Here is a 17,197-nt window from a genome sequence, read left to right as displayed (position 1 = left end):
CATCATGTCATTCCATGTCACCCCATCGTGTCACCCCATCGTGTTGCCCCATTGTGTCACTCCATCATGTCAGCCCCTGTCACCCCATGTTGCCCCATGTCACCCTATTGTGTCACCACCCCGTGTCACCCCATGGTGTCACCCTATGGTGTCACCCTGTGTCACCCCATGGTGTCACCCCATGGTGTCACCCTCTGTCACCCTGTGTCACCCCATGGTGTCGCCCCATGGTGTGACCCTCTGTCACCCCGTGTCACCCCATGGTGTCGCCCCATGTCACCCCATGGTGTCACCCTCTGTCACCCTGTGTCACCCCATGGTGTCACCCCATGTTGCCCCATGGTGTCACCCTCTGTCACCCTGTGTCACCCCATGGTGTTGCCCCATGGTGTCGCCCTCTGTCACCCTGTGTCACCCCATGGTGTTGCCCCATGTCACCCCATGGTGTCACCCTATTGTGTCACCCTGTGTCGCCCCATGGTGTCACCCCATGGTGTCACCCTCTGTCACCCTGTGTCACCCCATGGTGTCGCCCCATGGTGTCGCCCTCTGTCACCCTGTGTCACCCCATGGTGTCGCCCCATGTCACCCCATGGTGTCACCCTATGGTGTCACCCTGTGTCGCCCCATGTCACCCCATCGTGTCGCCCGTTGCTCCGGGCTCAGCGGGGACTCTGACGTCACCACCGCCCCTCAAGCCACATCCAATCGCCCCAAGCCACGGTGGCCACATGCGGGATGACGTCACGGGCTCCTGTGACCTCATACCGCCCGGCTGCGCGTCTGTGACGTCACGGGGCTGCCCCCACCCCCGCTGCCGAACCCCACCGGGACACCGGGCCGTGACGTCACGCGCCGCGGCCGGTGACGTCACGAGACGGGGCGGGCACCCCCTCACCCCACCCCTGGCCCTGATCAGGCGAATGCGGCGGCCACCTATAGCCTGCGCCCCCCGCCACTTCATTAGCGTGGCCCCGCCCCGCGGCGCGCCGCTTGGCCAATAGCAAACGGCTCTGCCCCGGGAGGGGGCGGGGTTATGCTAATGAACAGCGCCGCGCTCCGCCCCGCCCTCACGTTGAGGACCCCCGGCCGCCGCCGCTCCGGCCCCGCTCCCGCCCCGGCCCCGCTCCCGGTCCCGGCCCCGCTCCCGGTCCCGGCCCCGGCCCCGTTCAGTCCCGGCCTGTCCCGCCCCGGTACCGCCATGACGCTCCTCGCCGCCGGCAGCCGGGCGGCCGCGCGCCTCCGCGGGCCCAAGGTGAGCGCGCCCGGCCCGGCCTCGCCGCGCCTTAAAGGGGCGACGCCGCGGGGGGAAGGGAGAGCGGGGGGGGTCCGGCTCTTAAAGGGGCGACGCGGGGGGCGCTGCCTTAAAGGGGCCGCGCGGCGGAGGGGGGGATGGGACCGGGGGGACCGGCATCGCGACCGGGACCGGCACCGGCATCGGGACCGGGGTGGGCGCGGGGCCGCGGCCGCAGCACGTGGCGGCAGCCGGCGCCCGGCGCTCCCGCCGCAGCCTTCCCGGAGCCGGGGGTAACCGGGAGTGGCTCGGGGGGGCTCCGGTTCGTGCCCGGGGAGCTCCGCTGGTGCCTCAGCCCCGTGCGGGGGTCCCCGCCCCGGGGCAGCCCCGCTGGCGGTTCCGGTTCCTCGCTGTGCAGCGCTGGGCTTGGGGGGTCCGGGACGACCCCCGGGACCCCGCGCCCGGTGGCACCGGCAGTGGGGGGGGTGGAGGCGGGGACCGTCCCCTCCGCCGCCGCCCTTCCCCAGCGTCCCGGTGCCGTAGAGGACACCGGGGTCACAGCGGGAGGACCCCCGTGCTAGCCGAGCGCCGGTACCGGGCCGGAGCGGCCCCGACCCCTCCGTTCTGTTTGGCTTGGCCGCGGCCCCGGCGTTTCGTAACGGGCGTTGCGGTGTCTTTATCGACCGGGCGATATTTTGGGATATTCGCCATGCCCCACTTGGCCCTGCTCTCCCCTCAAAACGGGCGGACCGGAGCCGCCCCCCTGGCTTGAGCCGTGATCCCGGCCTTCCTCCTCCTCCTCCTCCTCCTCCCCGCACCCCCGAGCGCAACGGGAGCCCCGGGACGGTCCCGGTGTGGCCCCGCGCTCCCCCCCCGGCCGGTGCCCGGTGTCACCGCCAACACGTGTGACCTTGAGCCAGCGGCACCTCGGTGGCAGCGGGACGAGCCGTGGGGACCCCCAGAACGGGGCGACACCGGGGGCGACACCGGGGCTGGCACGGTGGGGGTGGCGGGGCGGCAGCGGCCGCCTTGACCTTGGGCTTCTCGCTGCCGCCTCCATTGTTCCGTTTCCCGTTCCCGGAGCCGCCTGTTGCGGGGGAACGCGGCCTCGCCACCCGCCGCGGCCACACCCGGCACACCGGGGACCCCCGCCCGGGCCGGGGGACACCGGGGGACACCGGGGGGCTTCTCTGCAGCGCGGCCCCGCCGCGTCCTCCCGGCGGCCGGCGGAAAAACCGAGTCATGTTCCGGCTCTGCCGCAGGCGCTGCCGCAGCTGCGGCCCCGGGAGCTCCGGGCGTCCCTGGGGATGGCAGCCCCGGTGTGCCCCGGTGTCCCCCGGTGTGCCCCGGTGTCCCCCGGTGTGCCCCGCTGTCCCCCGGTGTCCCCCGGTGTCCCCCGGTGTGCCCCGGTGTGCCCCGGTGTGCCCCGCTGTCCCCCGGTGTGCCCCGGTGTGCCCCGTGCCAGGCCTGGGCTGTGTTCCCGGGGTGTCCCCGCCGGGCCGGAGTCCCCGCGGTTCCCGGTTCCCACGCGTGGGCGAGGAACAAAGTTCGGATTCCCCGGCTCAGGAAAACCGCCGGGCGCGGCTCCAGGAAGGAGAACGCGGCCGCGTTCCCCGTGCCAGCTCCGGCCCCGGCTGCGAGGGCAGCACGGGGCTGATCCCGGCCGCTCCCGGTCCCGCTGCTCCCGGTCCCGCTGCTCCCGGTCCCGCTGATCCCGGCCGCTCCCGGTCCCGCTGCTCCCGGTCCCGCTGCTCCCGGTCCCGCTGATCCCGGTCCCGCTGATCCCGGCCGCTCCCGGTCCCGCCGTTCCCGGTCCCGCTGATCCCGGCCCGGCCCCGGCCCCGCCGTTCCCGGCTCCGAGCCGCGCCCGCGTGGGCGAGTGAAGCGGCTCCGGCGTCCCTGGGAGCCGGGTCTCAGCCTCGTGTGGCTGCCCCGGTGACAGGGGGGTCTCTGTGTCCCTTGTCCCGCAGAACGCTCCGTGTGTCCTCCTGGCCGCTCGCCACGCCAGCGCCGCCACGGTAAGGGGACAGGGGGGTCCTGTCCCGTGAGCCCGGTGCTGTCACCCGGTGCTGTCACCCGGTGCTGTCACCCGGTGCTGTCACCCGTTCTCCTGCCTCTCCTGAGACCCTCTCCAAGGGGATGCCCGTCACTTGTCATCCTCTTTCCTGTCCCAGTCTCTCTTGTCACCCTCTTTGCCATGAACCCCTCTCCTGTCAGCCCATCCTGTCACTCTGCTCTAATGGGAGTTCCCTCTCCTGTCACCCCCTTTCCTGTCACCCCCTCTCCTGTCACCCCCTCTCCTGTCACCCCTCTTCAAGGGGAGCACCCTCCCTCATCACCCTCTCTCCTGTCCCCCCCTTTCAGCCCCTGTTCTATCACCCCTTCTCCTGTCCCCGTTTCCTGTCCCTGTCTCTGTTGTCACCCTCTTTCCTGTCACCCCTCTCCACGGGGAGTCCCCTCTCAGCTGTCACACCTTTTCCTTGTCCCTCCTCTCCTGTCCCCCCCGTCCTGTGCTCAGCCCCGGTCTCACAGCCCTGTCCCCTGTCCCCAGAACCTCAAAGACGTCTTGGCCACCATGATCCCCAAGGAGCAGGCGAAGATCAAGAGCTTCCGGCAGCAGCACGGCAGCACGACCATCGGGCAGATCACGGTGGACATGGTGAGTGTGTGGCCAAACCGGGGTCACCGGGGCCACACCGGGGCCAAACCGGGGCCACCGGGCCCTGCCACCGCCCCTCACTGCAACCTCCCGGCTCCCTCCAGGTGTACGGCGGCATGAGGGGCATGAAAGGGCTGATCTACGAGACCTCCGTACTGGATCCTGACGAGGTAGGGCCCCGTCCCCCCTGTACCCCCTGTCCCACCCCACCCCATCCCCCTGTCCCACCCCACGTCCCCCTGGCCCCGCTGAGGCTCCCGGCCCCGCAGGGCATCCGCTTCCGTGGCTACAGCATTCCCGAGTGCCAGAAGAAGCTGCCCAAAGCTGCGGGGGGAGAGGAGCCACTGCCCGAGGGGCTCTTCTGGCTGCTGGTGACTGGAGAAATCCCGACCCAGGAGCAGGTACCACCAGGAGGGGCTGGAGAAAGCTGAGGGGGGGGTCTGGCAGCCCCCAGACCCAGAACGGGGCTGGAAAAACCTGAGTGGGGGTCTGGCAGCCCCCAGACCCAGGAGGGGCTGGCAAATGGCTGAGGAGGGGTCTGGCAGCCCCCAGACCCAGGAGGGGCCTGGAAAAAGCTGAGGAGGGGTCTGGCAGCCCCCAGACCCAGGAGAGGCTGGCAAATGGCTGAGGAGGGGTCTGGCAGCCCCAGGCCCGCAGCTCAGCCCCGGTGTGTCCCCGTAGGTGACCTGGCTGTCCCGGGAGTGGGCCAAGCGTGCAGCTCTGCCCTCCCACGTGGTGACCATGCTGGACAACTTCCCCACCAACCTGCACCCCATGTCCCAGCTGAGCGCCGCCGTCACCGCCCTCAACAGCGAGAGCAAGTTCGCCCGCGCCTACGCCGAGGGCATCCACCGCGCCAAGTACTGGGAGGTACGGGGGGGGCTGCCGAGTTTTGGGGTGGGTTTTGGGTGCGGGGGGCTCGGGAGAGCACGGCCCCTCACCCCGTGGTGCCAGTTTGTGTACGAGGACGCCATGGACCTGATCGCCAAGCTGCCGTGCGTGGCCGCCAAGATCTACCGCAACCTGTACCGCGAGGGCAGCGGCATCGGCGCCATCGACCCCAACCTCGACTGGTCCCACAACTTCACCAACATGCTGGGCTACACCGACCCCCAGTTCATCGAGCTGATGCGGCTCTACCTCACCATCCACAGGTACGGAGCTGGGAGCGCACCCGGAGCAGCCGGGGACGGGGTTTGGCCCCGCTCCCAACCCCACCGACGTGCCCGGGCTGCTCCCGGGGCGTCACCGGGAGCAGGCGGGGCTGAACCGGGCTGGCCACGCCGTGCTCCCCAGCCCCAAAATGCTGTGCAGGGCGTTTGGTGGGGCTGGGGGAATCCTCATGGCCCTCTCGCCCCGGCAGTGACCACGAGGGAGGGAACGTCAGTGCCCACACGAGCCACCTCGTGGGCAGCGCCTTGTCCGACCCCTACCTCGCCTTCGCCGCCGCCATGAACGGGCTGGCCGGGCCCCTGCACGGCCTCGCCAACCAGGTGGGCACTGCAGCCTGCCCGGGGCGCCCCTCTCCCTGTCGGTCCCTCTGTCCCTCTGTCCATGCCCCTCTCCCTGTCTGTCCCTCTGTCCATGTTACTCTCCCTCTCCCTATCCTTCTGTCCATGCCCCTCTCCCTGTCTGTCCCTCTGTCCTTCTGTCCATGTCCCTCTCCCTATCCTTCTGTCCATGTTCCTCTCCCTGTCTGTCCCTCTGTGTCCCTCTCCCTGTCTGTCCCTCTGTTCCTCTGTCCATGTTACTCTCCCTCTCCCTGTCCTTCTGTCCATGTTCCTCTCCTTGTCTGTCCCTCTGTGTCCCTCTCCCTGTCTGTCCCTCTGTCCATGTCTCTGTCCCTCTGTTCCTCTGTCCATGTCCCTCTCCCTGTCTGCCCCCACCTCCTGTCTCTCTACCTGTCCATGTGTCCCTCTCCCTGTCTGTCTCTCCTGTTCTTGTATTCCTCTGTCTGTCCCTCTCCCCATCCCCTTGTCCCTCTCCCCATGTCCCTGTGTCCCTCTCCCTGTGTCCCTCTCCCTGTCCCTTTCCCCATCCCTGTCCCACTGTCCCTCTCCACATCCATGCATCCCTCTCCCCATCCCCATGTCCCTGTGTCCCTCTCCCTGTCCCTCTCCCCATCCCCGTGTCCCTGTGTCCCTCTCCCCGTGTCCCTCTCCCCATCCCTGTGTCCCTCTGTCCCTCTCCCCGTGTCCCCGTGTCCCTCTCCCCTCTCCCCGCCTCACTCGTCCGTCCGGTCCCGCAGGAGGTGCTGCTGTGGCTCACGGACCTGCAGAAGGAGCTGGGCAAGGACGTGTCGGACGAGAAGCTGCGGGATTTCATCTGGAACACGCTCAACTCGGGCAGGGTGGGATCGGGGGCGGCTGGGGGTCAGGGCCGGGCTGGGGTCAGGGGTTATTCTGGGGGTCAGGGCCGGCCTGGGGTCAGGGGCCAGGCTGGGGGTCAGGGGCTGTGGGTCAGGGGCCAGGCTGGGGGTCAGGGGCTGGGGGTCAGGGGCCGTTCTGTGGGTCGAGGGCTGGGGGTCAGGGGCGGTGCTGGGGATCAGGGGCTGGGCTGTGGGTTAGGGGCTGTTCTGGGGGTTGGGGGCCACACTGTGGGTCCAGAGCCATGCTGTGGGTCGGGGGCTGTTCTGTGGGTCCGGGGCTGTTCTGTGGGTCAGGGGCCGTTCTGTGGGTCCGGGGCCACGCCGTCGGTCTGGGGCTGTTCTGTGGGTCAGGGGCTGGGGGTCCAGGGCCGTTCTGTGGGTCAGGGGCCGCGCTGTGGGTCAGAGGCTGTGGGTTAGGGGCTGTTCTGTGGGTCAGGGGCCGCGCTGTGGGTCAGAGGCTGTGGGTTAGGGGCTGTTCTGTGGGTCCGGGGCTGTTCTGGGGATCCGTGGCTGTGGGTCCAGGGCTGTTCTGTGGGTCCGGGGCTGTTCTGTGGGTCAGGGGCCGTTCTGGGGGTCTGGGGCCGTTCTGTGGGTCCGTGGCTGTGGGTCCAGGGCTGTTCTGGGGTTCCGGGGCCGTTCTGTGGGTCCGTGGCTGTGGGTCCAGGGCTGTTCTGGGGTTCCGGGGCCGTTCTGTGGGTCCGTGGCTGTGGGTCCAGGGCTGTTCTGGGGGTCCAGGGCTGTTCTGGGGTTCCAGGGCCGTTCTGGGGGTCTGGGGCCGTTCTGGGGATCTGTGGCTGTGGGTCCAGGGCTGTTCTGTGGGTCCAGGGCTGTTCTGTGGGTCCGGGGCCGTTCTGGGGATCTGTGGCTGTGGGTCCAGGGCTGTTCTGTGGGTCAGGGGCCGTTCTGGGGGTCCGGGGCTGTTCTGGGGTTCCAGGGCCGTTCTGTGGGTCCGTGGCTGTGGGTCCAGGGCTGTTCTGGGGTTCCGGGGCTGTTCTGTGGGTCCGGGGCCGTTCTGTGGGTCCGTGGCTGTGGGTCCAGGGCTGTTCTGGGGTTCCGGGGCTGTTCTGTGGGTCCGGGTCCGCCCCGTGGGTCCGCGGCAGCCCTGCCCCGCCCCGCAGGTGGTGCCGGGCTACGGGCACGCGGTGCTGCGCAAGACGGACCCGCGCTACACCTGCCAGCGCGAGTTCGCGCTCAAGCACCTGCCCCGGGACCCGCTCTTCAAGCTGGTGGCGCAGCTCTACAAGATCGTGCCCGACGTGCTGCTGGAGCAGGGCAAGGCCAAGAACCCCTGGCCCAACGTGGACGCGCACAGCGGGGTCCTGCTGCAGGTGAGCCCCGGCGCCGCCGCGCCTCTGCCCGTGGCCCTCGCTCCTGCCTGGCCGTTTCCCTGTCCGTGTGTCCCTCTCCCTGTCCGTGTGTCCCTCTCCCTGTTCTGTCCTTCCTCCTGTCCGTCCGTCCCTCTCCGGGTGTGTCCCTTGCCCTGTGTGTTCCTCTCTCTGTTCTCCTCCATGTCTCTGTCCCTCTCCCTCTCCCTGTGTGTCCCTCTCCCTGTCCCTTGCCCTTTGTGTCCCTCTCCCTGTCCCTCTCCCTGTCCGTGTGTCCCTCTCCCTGTCCGTGTGTCCCTTTCCATGTTCACATCCCTCTCCCTGTTCCATCCTTCCTCCTGTCCGTCCGTCCCTCTCCCAGTGTGTCCCTTGCCCTGTGTGTCCCTCTCCCTGTTCTCCTCCCTGTCTGTGTGTCCCTCTCTGTGTCCCTCTCCCTGTTCTCCTCCCTGTCTGTGTGTCCCTCTCTGTGTCCCTCTCCCTGTTCTCCTCCCTCTCCCTGTGTCCCTCTCCCCATCCTGTCCATCTCTTCCCCCGTCCCATCCCTCCCTCTCCCCAGCCTGTTCCTCTCCTCATCCATCCCCCGCTCCCCCTGCTGCTCTCTCCCTGTGTCCCACCTGTCCCTTCTCTGTCCCGCCCATCCCTCTCTCCTCACCCTGCTGCTCTTTCCCTGTCCTGTCCGTTCCTCTCCCCGTGCCCGGGGGGCTCGTGGCCGCCCGGTGCCCCCGCCGAGCCCGTGCCCCCGCCGAGCCCGTGCCCACGCCGTGCCCCTGCCCGCAGTACTACGGCATGAAGGAGATGAATTACTACACGGTGCTGTTCGGGGTGTCGCGGGCGCTGGGCGTCCTCTCGCAGCTCATCTGGAGCCGGGCGCTGGGATTCCCCCTGGAGCGGCCCAAATCCATGAGCACCAAGGGCCTGATGCAGCTCGTGGGCTACAAATCCGCCTGAAGAAGGGACGGGGACTCGGCTCCCCCCGGGACCCCCCCTCGGGGCCGCTCGCCCACCCCCCCCGCCGCGGGGAGGGGCAGAGGCAGCCCTGGGGTCCTCCCCCACCCAGCCCCGCACCCAGCTCCCCCTGCCCCGCTGGGGGCGGGGGGCTCCCGCGCCCCCTCCCCGCCCCTGCAGCTCTCACTGCGCACACCGGGAGCCCCCCGGGCTCCGCTGGGAGCCCCCCCGGGCTCCCCACGTTGGGAGCCCCCCCGGCTCCGCCGCTGCTGGGCTGGGGGGGCTCCTGGGGGGCGCAGCCCCCCCGAGAGGGGATCGGTGCAGCCCCGCGTCCGGCCCCGCAGGGACTCGATACACTCCTCCCCGTGTTTGTGTGACCCCCCGGCCCTTCCCCTCCCTCCCCCACCCCGCCTGAAGCCCCCCGGGAGCCAGAGCTGGGACCCCCCCCCGGCCCCACCCCGGCTCCTCGCAGCTCTCGGGCACTTCTGTACAAACAACAACAAAAATGCAAAATAAATGTTTTTATTAACAAACCCCCAGCCTCCCCCCTCTCCCTGCCCGAGGGGATGGTGCCCCCGCCCCACCCGGGGGTCTCAGCATGCAGCCCCCTCCCCACCAAAGAGCTGAATGAGGACCAGGAGGCTGCTGACCCTTGGAAAATTCTCTTTATTGGCCTGGCAAAGCCCTTCCTTCCTCGGGCAGCACGGCCAGGACAGGCTCGGGGGGCTCGGGGAGCCCCTCACCCCCCTGGGGGGGGCTTCGTGGTGGTGGGCTGGGGGAAACTGAGGCCTTCCCATCCCTGCTCCCCTCCCACAGGTGAGGAATGGCGAGGTGTGGGGCGGGGTGGGGACCGGGGGGTCCCTGCGGAGGGTGCTGGGGTGGGGGGCGGCGGGGGGGCAGCGGGAGCCGCCCCCTCCCCACCCTGTGCGTGTGGCTTGTGCAAAGTGTGCGACGGCTCGGGGGGCTCGGGGGGCTCCTGCCCTTCTGTTCCTGGAGGAGCTGGGGTTGAATTTGGGGGGGGGGTCCCAGCAGCTTCTTTTTCATCCCCCCTCCCACCAAACCCCCCCATCCCGCTCGTCCCCGGGACACGGCGGGGCCCAGGCACCGGAGCTGCCCCCACCGGGGCCCTCCGGCCTGGCTGGGGAGCTTAAAAAGAACCAAAAACAAAGAAAGAAAAGAAAAGAAGAAACCCAACCAAACAAAAACATTTTAAAACCCCAAATCAGCTGCAAAACCAGGGAGAGTCCAGCGCCGGGACCCCTGGGGGGGGCTCACGGCAGCCCCGGGGGGCGTTGAGGCAACGGCAGCAGAAACGCAATTCTCGAATAAATATTTCGGGGGGTGGGCTTGGCACGGGCCTGGCACGGTCTGGGGGTGCCTGGCACAGTCCCAGGGGTGCCCGGGGTGCCCGGGCCCGCCGCCCTCACGTCTGGTGCACCTCGTGGAACATCAGCTCCCGCGGGATGCGCGTCTCCGGCCCGAAGTTCTTGGCGGCGCGGCGCTCGAAGGCGGCCACCATCTGCTTGACCACCTCGTCGAAGAAGACGGTGGCCAGCTGGGAGTGCAGCAGGGAGCGGAACTCGAAGGAGATCTGGGCAGGAGGAGGAGGAGGAGGAGGAGGTGAGCCCCCAGTGGGTGAGCCCTGCCCTCCCCCGGGGGCTGGAAGTGACCTGGAATGGTTTGGAAGGCACCTGGAAGTTCTGGAAGGGACCTGGAGTGACCATGAAGGGACAGGGATGGTCAGGAAGGGACCTGGGATGGTCTCAGGGGGATTTGGGAAGGTCTGGAAGGAGCTGGGACGGGTTGGAAGGGCTTGGGAAGGTCTGGAAGGGAAGTGAAGTTCTGGAAGGGATTTGGGGAGCTCCAGAGGGATTTGGGATGGTCTGAAAGGACCTGGGATGGTCTGAAGGGACCCGGAGTGGCCAAGAAGGGACTGGGGGTGGTTGGAAAGGGACCTGGGATGGTCTGGAAGGACCTGGGATGGTCTGAAAGGGACCTGGAAGTTCAGGAAGGAAGTTGGGATGGTCTGGAAGGGATCTGGAAGTTCTGGAAGTGAGCTGGGATGGTCTGAAGGGGCTTGGGAAGTTCTGGAAGGAACCTGGAAGCTCAGGAAGGGACAGGGATGGTTCTGAAGGATCTGGGATGGGCTGAAAGGGACCTGGAAGCTCAGGAAGGGACCGGGATGGTCGTACCGAGAAATCCACGGTGCTGGTGCGGGGGTAGCCGGGGATGCCGGGGCTGAAGCGCCAGTTGGTCTCCAGGTGGTTGAAGAGGCGCCCGTCGGTGCAGACGGCCTGGGCGGGCACAGGGGGTGTGGGGGCCCGGCGGGCACCAGGATCACGGAGCCCTCCAGGCTGGAAGCCCCTCCTGGATCCCCCCGAGTGCCACGGCCCGGCCAGCTCCAGGGACGGGCACCGAGAGCTTCCCTGGGCACCTCAATGCTGACAGCGAATTCCACGGGGAAATTCAACCTGAGCCTCCCCTGGGACAACCTGAGGCTGATTTCCCTTCTCCCGTCCTTCCCTGGGAGCAGATCCTGACCCCACTGTCCCACCAGGGAGTTGTGGGGTGGAAATTCCCCTCTGAGCCTCCTTTTCTCCAGGCAGCTCCAAAGCCTGAGAAGCTTTTCCAGGAGGAAATTCCTCCTCATGTCCACCCTGAACCTCTCCTGGAGGAATTTCAAGCTATTCCTTCTCCTCCTGCTGTTCCTGGGAGCAGATCCCGACCCCGCTGTCCCACCAGGGAGTTGTGGGGTGGAAATTCCTCTCTGAGCCTCCTTCCCTCCAGGCTGAGCCCTTCCCCAGCTCCCTCAGGTCTCTCCAGCCCCAGGTCCCAGCTGACCTTGACGAGGTGTGGCCGCACCAGGGTGACGATGGAGGTGTAGCGCTCCAGCACGGGTGGGAACCCCACCTCCAGCTGCGCCTTCAGGTGCCCCGAGCGCCGCGCCAGCACCGCCGACCTCTTGCACCAGGGCACGAAGTTCTTGTAGTCCTCCACGTTGGCCACCACGTCGTACATCTCCTGCATGGAGTACCTGCGCAGAGACGGCCGCGCTGGGGGGCTTGGCTGGGATTGGGGTGGGATTGGGGTGGGATTGGGGCTGGGATTTGGGGTGGGATTGGGGCTGGGATTGGGGTGGGATTGGGGTGGGATTGGGGCTGGGATTTGGGGTGGGATTGGGGGCTGGGATTGGGGCTGGGATTTGGGCTGGGATTTGGGGTGGGATTGGGGGCTGGGATTTGGGGTCAGGGCTGGGGTTTGGGGTCAGGGTTGGGGTTCGGGTCAGGGTCTGTGTTTGGGTCAGGGTTTGGGTCAGGGTTCAGGTCAGGGCTGGGGTCAGGGCTGGGGTCAGGGTTCGGGTCAGGGTTTGGGGTCAGGGTTTGGGTCAGGGTTTGGGTCAGGGTTTGGGGTCAGGGTTGGGGTTCGGGTCAAGGTGTGGGTTTGGGTGTGGGTCAGGGTTTGGGTTTGGGGTCAGGGTCAGGGTTTGGGTTTGGGTTTGGGGTTCGGGTCAGGGTTGGGGTCAGGGCTGGGGTCAGGGTTTGGGTCAGGGTCAGGGTCTGTGTTTGGGTCAGGTTTGGGGTCAGGGTTGGGGTCAGGGTCTGTGTTTGGGTCAGGGTTTGGGGTCAGGGTCAGGGTTTGGGGTCAGGGTTTGGGTCAGGGTCAGGGTCTGTGTTTGGGTCAGGGTTTGGGGTCAGGGTCAGGGTTTGGGTTTGGGGTCAGGGCTGGGGTCAGGGTCTGTGTTTGGGTCAGGGTTTGGGGTCAGGGTCAGGGTCTGTGTTTGGGTCAGGGTCAGGGTCAGGGTTTGGGTCAGGGTCAGGGTCTGTGTTTGGGTCAGGGTTTGGGGTCAGGGTCAGGGTTTGGGTTTGGGGTCAGGGCTGGGGTCAGGGTCTGTGTTTGGGTCAGGGTCAGGGTCAGGGTTTGGGTCAGGGTCAGGGTCTGTGTTTGGGTCAGGGTCAGGGTCAGGGCTGGGGTCAGGGTCTGTGTTTGGGTCAGGGTTTGGGTTTGGGGTCAGGGTTTGGGGTCAGGGCTGGGGTCAGGTTTGGGGTCAGGGTCAGGGTCTGTGTTTGGGTCAGGGCTGGGGTCAGGGCTGGGGTCAGGGTTGGGGTCAGGGCTGGGGTCAGGGTTGGGGTCAGGGTCAGGGTTTGGGTCAGGGTCAGGGTCTGTGTTTGGGTCAGGGTTTGGGGTCAGGGCTGGGGTCAGGGTTTGGGGTCTGGGTCTGTGTTTGGGTCAGGGTTTGGGGTCAGGGTTTGGGTCAGGGTTGGGGTCAAGGTTCGGGTCGGGGTTGGGGTCAGGGTTTGGGTTTGGGGTCAGGGTCTGTGTTTGGGTCAGGGTTTGGGGTCAGGGTTTGGGGTCAGGGTTGGGGTCAGGGTTTGGGGTCAGGGTCAGGGTCTGTGTTTGGGTCAGGGTTGGGGTCAGGGCTGGGGTCAGGGTTTGGGGTCAGGGTCAGGGTCTGTGTTTGGGTCAGGGTCAGGGCTGGGGTCAGGGTCTGTGTTTGGGTCAGGGTTTGGGGTCAGGGTCAGGGTCTGTGTTTGGGTCAGGGTTGGGGTCAGGGCTGGGGTCAGGGTTTGGGGTCAGGGTCAGGGTCTGTGTCGGGTGAGGCTCAGCCCCGCCGGCTCACTCACCCGATGATCCGCCGCTCCGAGTACTCCTTGCGCCGGTTGCCGAGGCTCAGGAAGCCGCGGCTCGGCTGCGCCCGGGGCTCCCAGCCCGCGGGGCCCGGCCGGAGCCCGCACGGGGCCACGTGCCTGCGGGGACACCGGGAGCACCGGAGTCACCGACCGGCACCGGGGGCACCGGGAGCACCGGCGGCACCGGAGTCACCGACCGGCACCGGGAGCACCGGGAGCACCGGAGTCACCAGAGTCACCGACCGGCACCGGGAGCACCGGGAGCACCGGGAGCACCGGAGTCACCGACCGGCACCGGGAGCACCGGGAGCACCGGCGGCACCGGAGTCACCGACTGGCACCGGGAGCACCGGGAGCACCGGGAGCACTGGAGTCACCAGAGTCACCAACCAGCACCGGGAGCACCGGCAGCACCAGAGTCACCGGGAGCACCAGCGGCACCGGGAGCACCGACTGTCACCGGCAGCACTGGGAGCACCGGGAGCGCTGTGCCCTGGGACCCTTCCTGGTGGACAAGAGGGCTTCTAGGGCTTCCCAAATTCCTTCCAGGGCTTCCCAAATTCCTTCCAGGGCTTCCCAAATTCCTTCCAGGGCTTCCCAAATCCCTCCAGAACCTCACAAGTGCCTTCGAGCTTCCCAAATCCCTCCAGAGCTTCTCAGGTCCTTTCCAGAACCTCAAAGGTCCCTCTGGAGCTTCCCAAATCACTTCCAGAACTTCCCAAATCCCTCTGGAGCTCCCCAAATCACTTCCAGAGCCTCACAAGTCCCTTCAGACCATCCCAGGTCCCCTTCCAACCACTCCCAGTCCCTTCTTGGCCACTCCGGGTTCCTTCAGACCATCCCAGGTCCCTTCCTGACCATCCCTGTCCCTTAATGGTCACTCCAGGTCCCTTCCAGAACTTCCAGGTCCCTTTCAGACCATCTCAGGTCCCTTTCCAACCACTCCCAGTCACTTCTTGGCCACTCCAGGTTCTTCAGACCATCCCAAATCACCTCCAGAACTTCCCTTCATTTCCCTTCCAGACCTTCCCAAACCCTTCCAACCCATCCAGCTCCTTGCAGACCTTCCCAAATCACTTCCAGAACTTCCAAAATCCGTTCCAGAGTCTAACAGGCCCCTCAGAGCTTCCCAAATCCCTTCCAGAACTTCCCAAATACCTTCAGACCATCCCAGGTCCCTTTCCAACCACCCCCAGTTCCTTTTTGGCCACTCCGGGTTCCTTGAGAACATCCCAGGTCCTTCAAAATCATCCCAGGTCCTTTCAGACCTTCCCAAATCCCTCCAGAACTTCCCAAATCCCTCCAGAACTTCCAGGTCCCTTCCAGAACTTCCCAAATCACCTCCAGACCATCCCCGGTCCCTCCCGGTCCCTCCCCGCCGGGGGCTCCGGGCCGGTGCCGAGCCGCGGGGACGCTCCCGGGCCTGACGCCGGGAGGAGGAGGAGGAGGAAGGCCGGGACCTCCGAGCCGGGCACACCGAACCCCGGCGGGGCCCGGTGCCGCCGTGCCCCGGTGCCGTCCCGCCTCCGGTGCCGCTCCGGGGCGGCGATCGCGACTTTCCCACGGGAATCGTCCCGCCGGTGCCACCGGGGCCGCCGGTCCCGCTCGTGTCCCCGTGTTCCCTGCCGCGGGTGGCCTCGGGGCCGTCCCCTCCCCGGTGCCACCGGGGTGACCCCGCCGGGGCTCGGTTCCCCCGCGGGCGGCGGCACCGGCGGCACCGCCGCGCTCCCGGTGTCGCCGCGCGGGTTCGCGCCAAGGTCAGAGCCCCCCAGCCAGCGTTCCCCACCCCGCGGCCAACCGGGCCAGCGGCACCGGCGGGCCGCCGCCGCCCCGGGATCACCGGGAGCCCCGGGATCGCCGGGATGGCCCCGCCGGGACCCCCCCGTTCCCACAGGGTGCCCCGGGACCACCGCACCTCACGGGGGCCGGGAGCGCGGCCAGGCCCGGAGGAACCCCCGCAGCACGAGCGCCTCCCGGTGCCCGCCCCGGTGTCCCCGGTGTGACCTCCGCGCCGCCGCCGCTCACCTGCCGGGCGGGGCCGCCGCGGCCCGCAGGCGCTGCCGCGCCCCGAGCTGGAGGGCGCCGCGGAACCGCCGGGCCGCCATCAGCGGGCCGGGACCGGGACCGGGACCGGGGCCGGGCCGGAACCGGGACCGGCGCCGCCCTGACCTCTCACCCCGTGACGTCACCGCGTCGCCATGGCGCCGGGCACGTCACGGGGCGGGCACCGCCCCCGAGCGGGGCATCATGGGAGTTGTAGGCTGAGAGTGCGCGGGGCACGATGGGAAATGTAGTGCGGGCTGGGGATGCGGCTGCTGCGGGACCGAGAGCAACCGGGAGCAACCGGGAGCGACCGGGAGCAACCGGGACTGCCCCGCCCGGGGCTGCCGGGGCTGGGCTCTGCCCCAGGGGCCGCGCCTCCCACGTGTGCTCCCGGTCCGTGGGTCCGGAGAGGGACGGGGAGCCTCCGGTGCCGTGCCCCGGTAAGGGCCCCGCTCCGAACCGGGCAGAGGAGCCGAGAGAGCGGGGATCCACCGTGGCTGCGGGAACTGTGCGGCCCAGCGCCGCCCACTACAGCGCAACACACAACAGGGCCTCCCAGTGTCTCCCAGTGCAGCTCAGCACATCCCAGTTCAGCCCAGCACATCCCAGTTCCTCCCAGAACATCCCAGTTCAGCCCAGCACATCCCAGTTCCTCCTGGAACATCCCAGTTCCTCCCAGCACATCCCAGTTCAGCTCAGCACGATCCAGTTCCTCCCCCCAGCACATCCCAGTTCCTCCCAGCACGTCCCAGTTCAGCCCAGCACGATCCAGTTCCTCCTCCCAGCACATCCCAGTTCAGCCCAGCACATCCCAGTTCCTCCCGGAACATCCCAGTTCAGCCCAGCACATCCCAGTTCAGCCCAGCACGATCCAGTTCCTCCTCCCAGCACATCCCAGTTCAGCCCAGCACATCCCAGTTCCTCCCAGCACATCCCAGTTCCTCCCAGTTCAGCGCAGGGATGCAGCACCAGTTCCCAGCCCCGTTCCCGGTGCCGGCCCGGCCCCTCTTGGAGCCCCGGGACCCCCCGGGACCACCGGGGGACGGGGTTCCCACCGGACAGACCCCACAGAGGGATGGAAGTGCCACACCGGGACCCCCGGGACCTTCTCCCACCGCCCCAGCACTCTTCAGGCTGGGGCACCCGGGACCCCCGGGGTTACCGACAGCCGCTCCGGGATGCGATTCCCCCCGGGAACACCCGGTGTCACGGCACCGACCCCCGGGGTACCGACAGCCGCTCCGGGATGCGATTCCCCCCGGGAACACCCGGTGTCAGAGCGGCGACCCCCGGGGTTACCGACAGCCCCTCCGGGGTGCGATTCCCACCGGGAACACCCGGTGTCAGAGCAGGGACCCCCGGGGTTACCGACAGCCCCTCCGGGGTGCAATTCCCACCGGGAACACCCGGTGTCAGAGCAGGGACCCCCGGGGTTACCGACAGCCCCTCCGGGGTGCGATTCCCACCGGGAACACCCGGTGTCACGGCACCGACCCCCGGGGTACCGACAGCCGCTCCGGGATGTGATCCCCACCGGGAACACCCGGTGTCAGAGCAGCGACCCCCGGGGTTACCGACAGCCCCTCCGGGGTGCGATTCCCCCCGGGAACACCCGGTGTCAGAGCAGTGACCCCCGGGGTTACCGACAGCCCCTCCGGGATGCGATCCCCACCGGGAACACCCGGTGTCACGGCACCGACCCCCGGGGTACCGACAGCCGCTCCGGGGTGCGATTCCCCCCGGGAACACCCGGTGTCAGGGCACCGACCCCCGGGGTACCGACAGCCCCTCCGGGGTGCGATTCCCCCCGGGAACACCCGGTGTCAGGGCACCGACCCCCGGGGTACCGACAGCCCCTCCGGGGTGCAATTCCCCCCGGGAACACCCGGTGTCAGGGCACCGACCCCCGGGGTTACCGACAGCCCCTCCGGGATGTGATCCCCACCGGGAACACCCGGTGTCAGGGCACCGACCCCCGGGGTTACCGACAGCCCC

General features: G+C 68.3%; 2 protein-coding genes across 2 annotated transcripts; one reads left to right on the top strand and one right to left on the bottom strand.

Moving 5' to 3' along the window:
• The first annotated feature begins 1,120 nt into the window (after positions 1–1,120).
• CS (citrate synthase) lies at positions 1,121–8,572 on the top strand. Its single transcript, XM_021542465.3, has 11 exons — positions 1,121–1,255; positions 3,205–3,252; positions 3,786–3,893; positions 3,998–4,063; positions 4,163–4,294; positions 4,575–4,763; positions 4,848–5,047; positions 5,257–5,386; positions 6,142–6,243; positions 7,380–7,589; positions 8,364–8,572. The coding sequence occupies exons 1-11, from the start codon at positions 1,202–1,204 to the stop codon at positions 8,532–8,534; spliced, it is 1,410 nt and encodes a 469-aa protein (XP_021398140.1). The 5' UTR covers positions 1,121–1,201; the 3' UTR covers positions 8,535–8,572.
• Positions 8,573–9,720: 1,148 nt separating this feature from the next.
• COQ10A (coenzyme Q10A) lies at positions 9,721–15,363 on the bottom strand. The gene is made up of 5 exons (XM_077788636.1): positions 15,185–15,363; positions 13,154–13,276; positions 11,373–11,565; positions 10,724–10,825; positions 9,721–10,122 (listed from the first exon to the last, which is right to left on the bottom strand). Exons 1-5 carry the CDS (start codon positions 15,262–15,264, stop codon positions 9,955–9,957), a joined length of 666 nt encoding a protein of 221 aa, XP_077644762.1. The 5' UTR covers positions 15,265–15,363; the 3' UTR covers positions 9,721–9,954.
• Between the last annotated feature and the right edge of the window lie 1,834 nt (positions 15,364–17,197).

This window comes from Lonchura striata, chromosome 27 (genome assembly GCF_046129695.1).
Source record: "Lonchura striata isolate bLonStr1 chromosome 27, bLonStr1.mat, whole genome shotgun sequence".
Taxonomy (NCBI): Eukaryota; Metazoa; Chordata; class Aves; order Passeriformes; family Estrildidae; genus Lonchura; species Lonchura striata.
This window is presented reverse-complemented; position numbering and strand designations above follow the sequence as displayed.

Bases quoted from the DNA above. Each gene is read 5' to 3' on its own strand.
- CS (XM_021542465.3), top strand. From the start codon at position 1,202: ATGACGCTCCTCGCCGCCGGCAGCCGGGCGGCCGCGCGCCTCCGCGGG. The intron at 3,894-3,997 runs GTGAGTGTGTGG...GGCTCCCTCCAG, and splicing joins GGCAGATCACGGTGGACATG to GTGTACGGCGGCATGAGGGG. The intron at 6,244-7,379 runs GTGGGATCGGGG...CCCGCCCCGCAG, and splicing joins ACACGCTCAACTCGGGCAGG to GTGGTGCCGGGCTACGGGCA.
- COQ10A (XM_077788636.1), bottom strand. From the start codon at position 15,264: ATGGCGGCCCGGCGGTTCCGCGGCGCCCTCCAGCTCGGGGCGCGGCAG. The intron at 11,566-13,153 runs GTGAGTGAGCCG...GTCTCTGCGCAG, and splicing joins TCGGAGCGGCGGATCATCGG to GTACTCCATGCAGGAGATGT. The intron at 10,826-11,372 runs GTCAGCTGGGAC...GTGCCCGCCCAG, and splicing joins TGCGGCCACACCTCGTCAAG to GCCGTCTGCACCGACGGGCG.